Genomic DNA, 9045 nt, shown 5'->3' on the forward strand with positions numbered 1-9045 from the left:
AAATGTCCTCTGAGGGTACTATTAATAAACTTCTTGTGGTCTTTATCAATTTTCTCCTTGAAATATTGGAAAAAGTACATTGGAAAAGCAACGTAAACGTAAAATCAGTTGAGATAATGATTTTTCCACAATAGATGTAAATTTCCTCATGAAATCATTGAACTGAAATGTAATTTAAAAAAAAAAAAAAACTAATGTCAACTAACATTGAACCAAAAATTATTTTTTCACAACAAATGTGAAGTTTCAACGACTATTAACATAAGTTTTCCATTCATTGAAGAATAAGGTCAAGAACATCCTACACATTGCATTTTTGACAGTATCAAAAAATACGCATTACCTTCATCTGTAAATTTTTGTCCAAAAAAAAAAATGCCAACCAACATTGAACCGAAATAATGATTTCTTCACAATGAATGTAAATTTTCAACAACCATTAATGCAAGTTTGTGATTAACTCAATAATAAAGACATCAACTTCCAACACATTGCATTTTCAAGAAAATCAGAAAATACGCATTACCTTTTTTAACCATGTTTCGACTAACTCCTTACAATATTTGGCGTTGCAAATGCTGAAATTTGGGGAAGAGGGGGCGTATTTCGCGCGTTGTCTGAAAGTAACGGAAAGCACAGGCAGATTTGGGGCTATAGGGTCGGGCAAAGGTGGCCCATTTGATATGGAATCAAAATAAATAATTTTTTATTGTTTAGTGGGAGCCAGCTTTCAGAAGAATTCAATGAAAAGTGTACAGATAGCCAGATGTTGAAAACTTGAAAGAACAAAATAAATTCTCTCCCCCTCCTCATCTCTAAGAAGGGGTGAAATGGCTCCCAACAGAGACTCACTAAAATGCTTTTTTGAAACTCGACGCTTTCTTGATCTCATGGAAGATTCTTTCTTCAAGAATGAAGAACTTGAAACTGTTCTTCCACGAGGACAAATCGTTCTGATTGCCATCAATTATATAAGAAATTTGTTTTCCCGAAATGAAAAAGTTATTGATTTTTCAGGGCATCATTCAGCAGTGAATGAACGAGTAAATTATTTGGTACTGTCTATTGAGAGATATTATTATTGCCAACGAGAAGAACCCTTCATCATATGGTGTATGTCAGTGATGCAAGAGTTCCGAGTATTTTTTGCAGTCCTCAAGCCGCAAATGTCCTCTGAGGGTACTATTAATAAACTTCTTGTGGTCTTTATCAATTTTCTCCTTGAAATATTGGAAAAAGTACATTGGAAAAAATCAGATTTCCAGGATCAAAACGAAATTCTTCGGATGGAGCTAAAATTTGTTATCACTTTTCTTGGAGATACGCCATCACAGGCCACTGAGTTGGAGGAAAACCTGAACATGTTGACAGATATAGAAGCCGCGGTCAACGAGGTAGGTAATTTCTTACACTCACTATTTTTCACCAAGAATTCAGTCCACGTGATAAAAATGGATCAGTTACTTTCTGATTTGATGCGAAAGTTTAAGATCTTGAAACCCAAGATTGAAAAACATTGCATAACAGTCTCAAAGATCCAGACTGATGTGCCTACCAAAACTTTTGTGGTTTCGCTCTTCAGTGTTGATTCTCTCCTTGACGATCTGAAGGATCTAATGAATTACAAGGCCGACTCGATAGTTGGGGTTAAGGATCAACTTTTAACAATACATAATGAGCTATTAGACCGGCGATCCTTCCTCAGAGGTGTCAATATGCAGAAATATCCAGAGTTTCAAGAAATTGTGATACGAATTAGAGATATAGCCTATGAAGTTGAATACATTATAAGCGACCCATTTACTCCTGTCTGGTATCTAGCCCTCAGGCTCTCTCATATCATGGGGAAGATTAAGCTCATGAAGATGGCAGCCGAAAAAATGATTAAGAGTTACGACACTGGAGTACTAGAAGTTGCAAATGATTCAATCGAAGAAGTATCACTGCAAGCCACAAAACCTCCCATTTTGGAAGACATTGTGGTGGGATTCATGCAGGAAACTACAAAAATAGTATGTCAACTTGTTCGGGGACCACAGCAGCTTCAAATTTCTTCCATCTATGGGATGGCAGGACTAGGGAAGACAACTTTGGCAAAGAAACTATACATTGATAGCACCATTGTTGATTTTTTCGACAAGCGTGCTTGCTGTGTTGTCTCACAAACATAACAGAAGAGAAATATGTTGATTGACCTATTGAGAACAGTAAGCGACCTTAGCAAAGAGAGAATTCCGAATATGGATGAAGGCCTCCTGGCAGAAAAGCTTTATAAAAGTTTAAAGGGAATTAGATACCTCATTGTCCTGGATGATATTTGGAATATAGATGTGTGGGATGATTTCAAAAGATATTTTCCAGATGACAGATGTGGAAGTAGAATAATATTTACTACTCGGCTCGAAAATGTGGGTTTGGAAGCTTCACCTCGTGCTGTTGTTAATCAACTTCCTTTCTTGTCAGAAACTGAATGTTGGGATTTATTACAGCAGAAGGTATTCCAAAAAGAGCAATGCCCTCCACAATTGGTAGACTCTGGAAAGCAGATCCCAACGAATTGTCAGGGGCTACCACTCGCAGTTGTTGTGGTGGCTGCAATTCTTGCCAATATGGAGAAGAAAGAAAGCTCATGGCAAAAAGTTGCAGCAAGTTTAAGTGTGCATATATCTGAAGAAAATAATAAGTGCATGGACATACTTGAACTTAGTTACAAGCACTTACCAGTTCATTTGAAACCATGTTTTCTGTACTTTGGAGTATTTCAAGAGGACGTGGAGGTCCCTGTGAGAAAGTTGAAAGCGCTATGGATTTCAGAAGGATTAATAGAAAAAAGAGAGAACAAGAGCTTAGAGGACGTGGCCCACGACTATCTGATGGATCTCATTGGTAGAAGCCTTGTACTAGTTGCCAAAAGAAGCTCTAATGGTCAAGTCAAAGCCTGCAATATGCATGATTTATTGCGTGAGATGTGCTTGAGAATAGCGGAAGAAGAAAACTTTTTGAAGGTTGTCCAAGAGTAAGTTCTCTTTCTCTACTTCTCTATTTCATATTTGTTCAGTTTCCATTTTAGCCAACTAACAACTTATAATCTTGTGTTTCGATGATGGTGCACTGTCTCCAGTCAATTGTCAACAGCTGAGAAAAATCACACGAGTGTTCACTTATACTTGAATCCATCTTCCATGAGACCTTCAGGCCTGCATGTCCGTCCTCTATGTGGCAATTCACCTGATCCCTCCTTGTTTGTCCGTTGTAGCATGAAACTTCTCAGGGTCTTTAATATGTCAGCCATAGACTTGAAATATTATGATCTGATAGGAATTGGACTGCTGATTCACTTGAAGTACTTGACAGTTCCATGTACACCATCATCTATAGCCAGACTGAACAACCTGGAATTTCTTTTGGTGGATAACAAAGAAGTAGCTCAAATACCTGAGTTCCTTCTTAATATGGTGAAGTTGAGATATCTGCATTTTGGTGGTGGTGCACAATTCGATGAATCTTGTCATATGCGAGTATCTAAGGGTGAGGGCTTCCAAATGATTAACTTACAAAATGTTTCTTTTCTTTTCATTCATGAAGAGAATGACGAGAAAATCTTGAGATATTCACACCATCTTCGCAGACTGAAATGTGAGTTTAAAGTAATTTGGGATTCATCTAAGAAGCAATATCGCTATCCTAATTTCCTTAATCAGCTTGAATCCCTCAGTGTATCTTTCCACCGGAGTTATGTGACAAACACAAGTCCCGGTTTAATTAGTTTTCCCTCGCACCTTAAAAAGCTAACTCTTCGCAAGTTTGATTTATCTTGGGAGCAATGAGTTTAATTGGGAGATTGCAAAACCTTGAGGTTCTAAAGTTACAAGATGATGCCATCGAGAAAGGACAATGGGAGACAAGTGAAGGAGAATTCCTACAACTCAAATTCTTGGAACTAGATGGAATACAAATTTCACAATGGAGTGCTTCTAGTGATCATTTTCCCATACTTGAGCGACTAGTGTTGCGAAAATGCAAACATTTGAAGAGCATCCCTCCAAACTTGGGTGATATTCTAACACTGCAGATTATAGAGGTACATGGCTGCAGAAATTCAGTTATTCAGTCTGCTAAGCAAATTCAAGATGATCAAATAGACTTGGGAAATGAGGAGCTTAAAGTTATTATCACTCGATCTCCACTCTTAAGGTAAATAGTTTTGCTGCTGTAATAAGATTGTATAAGAATTCCTTCCTTATTTATTTAATTTATTTTGGATATTTTTTCTTGTAGGAGATTCGGCGGCAACCTTCAAGCATGAAATTCTTCACAGGGCGATAGTGAAGAAGTTCTCTATAATTTGTTTTCCCATCCATTGCAGTTCTCATGTTCAATTCTCCATTGCGATCTTGTTTGTTTGGTTTAATTTGTTAAGCTGAATTCCAAGACTGTTTCACTTATAATTTTTATTATTTTAAGAAATATCTTAAATATTCCATTCACTATATTCATTTGAAGATCAGTTGGCAAAATTGTCTTTGAATTACATAAAGCATGCTAAAAGAAATTGTCTTTGAATTAAAACGGTAAAACAATGATTATGTCTTTATCCCAGCACTTACCAGTTTAGTTTAACATACTTATGATGAAATTACAATAGATTAAATAAATACACAGCACCCAAAAAATACATTTGCAAGAAGAAGATATAGAATCAATCTCGCCTCGTAAATTCTTCCAAACGAGCATTCAATTGATTCCAATTTATTTTTTACTTTTGATTATCAATTTTAAGTGTTGAATACCCAGACTCTGGGTGTTATTTGCCTTGAATCTCTGCCTAAACTTGTTATTCACTTTCTTGAATGAAGAATGATGAATTTTTCATCCCAATTTAGGCTAAAATCGTGGTCAATTTGCTTTCCAAAAGATGGACAAAACTGAAAAGCATAAAAAATAAAAAAAGATAAAAAAAGGAATCCGTCCCTAGCAATCGCATGGTATATCTAAATGCTGGATTTAATCCACCATAGAAGTACTTCACTTGTTCCCACGTCTTCAACTTATTTCTTGGACACTTTCGAAGCAGTCCCGTGAATCACTCTAAGCCTAATAATGTGCTTCTCCTCTATGCTGTGAAAAGGAGACGTTATCCTGCAGTAACTTGGCTGCTTAATTATGAATTTCTAAGTTAAATCCTCCTAAGTAGTAACATTTATGGCTGGAAAAAGATAGCCCATCTCGACCGAAATGTTAAAAAAATAACATATCTTAAGAAATCATCTATCTAGAGTAGGATATTTCTTCTCAATTGTCCTTATCTCGAACTATATACTTCAAAGTACCTTTCGAGTTCTAACATAGGCGGAATTTAAAAGGTCCAGAAGTAAAATACACGAGTAGTAGACACCTAATTTATATTTGTTAGACAAAGGGGGGTCATTATTCATATCCTATTTGACTTACTCTTCGAGATGGTCTTGTGACAATACAATTTACCATCCTTGCATTTAATTTTATTGAATATGTATACCAAACCAAGCACATTTTCAACTTACAAAAATAAATATCCAACACTAAATTGACATATGAACACTTTTGAACTACCTAGAAGCTGTATGTAGTGGTATTAGAATATATACATGATATAATTTTTTTTTTCATTTTTTAAGTAAATGTTTTACAAATTAATAAATTCAGCTAATTAACATATTACTGTACAATGGATCATATTAATTTAGAGTTATTAGACTGCTTTTATTAAAATTCACAGATATGAGGAATGATTTCCTAAATTGCATTGGGTTTAGTATGATATGTGCTATACTACTATTTAGTTGACTTATGTTTTGGCATACAAGTTTATTTTTTGATTTGCTATTCTGTATAATTTATTTGGTTCTTTCATTGTTACCTCATTATTTGAACTATTCTGAAATGAATCAAATTAAAAGGAAGAAACACAAAGTTAACCTGGTTCGATAAACTATCGACAACCATAGAAGAAGACTTCATTAACAAAGAAAACCTCACAATATAATATTTTTCTCACTTTCTCAACTTCCTCCTAAAACTAGAAGCTAATTGTATTGTAACGACTACTTTTTTATAATATATATATATATATATTGAGAAGTTTTGGATTTGAGTGTAATATTATTTTATTGAAAAATGTGTGGTTGAAAGAGGAGAAAAATGCATTTAAAAAAATGTGGATCAAACAAGGGCATATATGTATTCATACATATATACTTAACTACATACAGATTGTTTCAAGAGATGGAAGATAGAACACAACTACATTTATCACTTTACACTATTTTTCATAAAGTACATTACATAACTGAAGCCACTTCCCAACACTGACTTGCATTTTCATCAAAAACTAAGAAGAATGGGTAGAAGTGCCATAAAGTTTTCAATTCAAAAGTAACAAAATAGACAACTTTCTCCTCATGTCTTCTTATGTTCCTTCCCACCATATACACAAAAGTGGCTTCCATTTCCTTGCTTTATGTGACAGATTTCCATAGCTATCATATTATTTGTTGCAGTAATATATAGAACCATAACATTAACAGTAACTATTTGCATATATGTGTCCACCTCTCCCAAATGGTATACCCATATATCGAGAAACGATGTCCAAAACTGATGTCCAATGGAACTCTTCACCATCGCGAGTAATGACCCAACTATCATCTCTACACTCCATGTAATCACACGTTATTGTTACCTGAAAGTAGTAGGAAAAAGGGGAATGAGTACAACAACTCAATGAATAAAATAAGGTGTTGGTGTGCACTTGATGCATGCCATGCTATGTTCGTTTATTTAAATATTTGCCTCAGTCTCTTTGGGCCCGTACGAAAAAAAAAATCATAAAATAAAAGAAAATAAAATCTACACATCTGAGCTCACTTTAATTAAACATAAGTATGGCTACAAAACTCTTTCTCATAGATGTGCCCTCTTTGACACAATTAATTTTTAACCATGTGTGATATTTGTCTAGGAATGCTGGTCATTTGCACAATTGATCACCAATAAGGCATCCCAACACCAAATACTTCACACAAGGGCCAAGCACTCATTCAATCATTGAACCACCTAGTGATCAAATGAGCGTCCACGTGGCATACAATTTATGAATTTCACACCATATGCATATCAATTAACATTGACGTATATCATGTATATGCCATGCTCATAACTATATATGAATACAAGTATAGGTGTCCCTTGTTTAGCACATGTATCACCTGTGAGCATCAGAATCTCTATTAATGAAGTTTCTGTACTTTCCCATTGAGTAATTAGCATGAAACGTCCCTACCTTTCATGATTTTTGTGGAGAGCGTCCATACCTTTTATTTTATTACGCATTTCATCCCTACCTTTACATTTTTTTTGTGCAAAATATCATTATCATCATTTTTTCTCAATAAAAGGCTATAAAATGATCAATATACCCTTCTATTTAAATTAGAAAAATACCAAAATAAAGAACTAATTGCAATCATAATCTCAATTTTAATAAAAAAAAAGTTCAAAAGAGTCCCAAAGAAAAATAAATGAATATTTGCACTCTCACAAGATCATTCACAGAGATTTGAAGTCGTCAAATATATTATTAAACAATAAAATTGAAGTGAAAATTAGGATTGACTCTACTGGAATTGTTCATGGGCCATTTTCCATACTTGCCGTTGGGGTAAAGACCTGACTGGGCTACACTTATGTGTGTCATATGCTTTGACGAACCACCGAACTTGCCGGATAGTACATCGAAAAATTTCAAGAATTTCATTCATTGTTGTTTGCAGAAGGATTCCAGTAAACGATGGAGTGCAACCCAGTTGTTATCACATCTTTTAGTGAGAGATATTGAACTGAAATCAACATGAGGAGATTAATTTTCGAGGATTGTGGTTGGAAATCTGAGGGTAAAGTTTGGGGAACTGTTTGTGTGTCTATATATATATATATATATATTCCTTAATTTTGGAGGATTATGTACTTTTTTTTTGTTTGGGACTCTTTTGAACTTTTTTAAAAATTGGGACTATGATTGCAATTAGTTTTTTATTTTTATTTTTTAAAATTTAAATAGAAGGGTATATTGATCATTTTATAGCCTTTTATTGAGAAAAATGATGAAAATGATGTTTTGCACAAGAAAATGTAAAGGTAGAGATGAAATACGCCAAAAAATAAAAGGTAGGAACGTTTTCCACAAAAATCATGAAAGGTAAGGACGTTTCGTGCTAATTACCCTTTCCCATTTTATTCCAAAAGTTTCTCTTATAATTTAATTTGTCATTTCAGACTCCTTATGTAAGAACTTAATATCTTATAAAAATCTCCTTTGATGAACAAAATTTCTGAATATAAAGAAGAATGTAGTTCATTACCTTAATCACTTAGTTTCTTCCTTGAGTGTTGTTATACTAGTAGACTTGCTATAGGATTTCTAGTATTGATTGTACTATAGATACTGGTATAAGGGAAGTTCAACACCAGGATAAGATCAAGTGTGATCTAAAATATGAGGTTTTCTTCCAGTTTAATAAAAGCCTTAAATACTAAGTTCCTTATCCAAGCAAGCACCTTACTCATCAACCCAATCTTAGAATTCCAAACCACTTTTCTTCCTGCCATGTGTCTTGTATGACTAATGAAAGTTTAAAACTTATCAATTAAAATATTTAGAGATAAATATGTGAGGATATTATTCTCTTAGTCCTTCAAGTTATCCTCACTTTTATTAAGTCCCTATAGTTTATAGGATTTAAAATTAGACCTCCTTTTTCTCATAGTCGAACTTCCCTTAACTTTTTATATCTTGAACCCACCCAGGGTTCATAATCAATAATATATCAATCATTTGAAGGGTTGAATTAGTAATTAAATTAATTGTAAAATAGGAAATTTGCGGAATGTTACATGTACTTAGTGCATCTATCTGCATACTATTTCTTCTTCTAGGTTCTCTCGTCTCAATTTTCTTTCTTCGGTACACCAACTCTCTGTTGGTTAATGAATTTTAATCATCACAAT

General features: G+C 34.1%; 1 protein-coding gene across 1 annotated transcript; it reads left to right on the top strand.

Moving 5' to 3' along the window:
* Window positions 1-2166: 2166 nt before the first annotated feature.
* On the top strand, window positions 2167-4487 carry LOC111365317 (putative late blight resistance protein homolog R1B-14). The gene is made up of 3 exons (XM_022985765.1): window positions 2167-3016; window positions 3122-4194; window positions 4279-4487. The coding sequence occupies exons 1-2, from the start codon at window positions 2184-2186 to the stop codon at window positions 3825-3827; spliced, it is 1539 nt and encodes a 512-aa protein (XP_022841533.1). The 5' UTR covers window positions 2167-2183; the 3' UTR covers window positions 3828-4194; window positions 4279-4487.
* The last annotated feature ends 4558 nt before the right edge of the window (window positions 4488-9045 follow it).

The sequence above is a fragment of the Olea europaea genome, chromosome 17 (genome assembly GCF_002742605.1).
Source record: "Olea europaea var. sylvestris chromosome 17, O_europaea_v1, whole genome shotgun sequence".
Taxonomy (NCBI): domain Eukaryota; kingdom Viridiplantae; phylum Streptophyta; class Magnoliopsida; order Lamiales; family Oleaceae; genus Olea; species Olea europaea.

What these genes read in the sequence shown, in the direction of transcription:
- LOC111365317 (XM_022985765.1), top strand. Translation starts at nt 2,184, where the DNA reads ATGTTGATTGACCTATTGAGAACAGTAAGCGACCTTAGCAAAGAGAGA. An exon ending in TTTTTGAAGGTTGTCCAAGA is followed by an intron (nt 3,017 to 3,121) that starts GTAAGTTCTCTT and finishes CACTGTCTCCAG; the next exon opens with TCAATTGTCAACAGCTGAGA.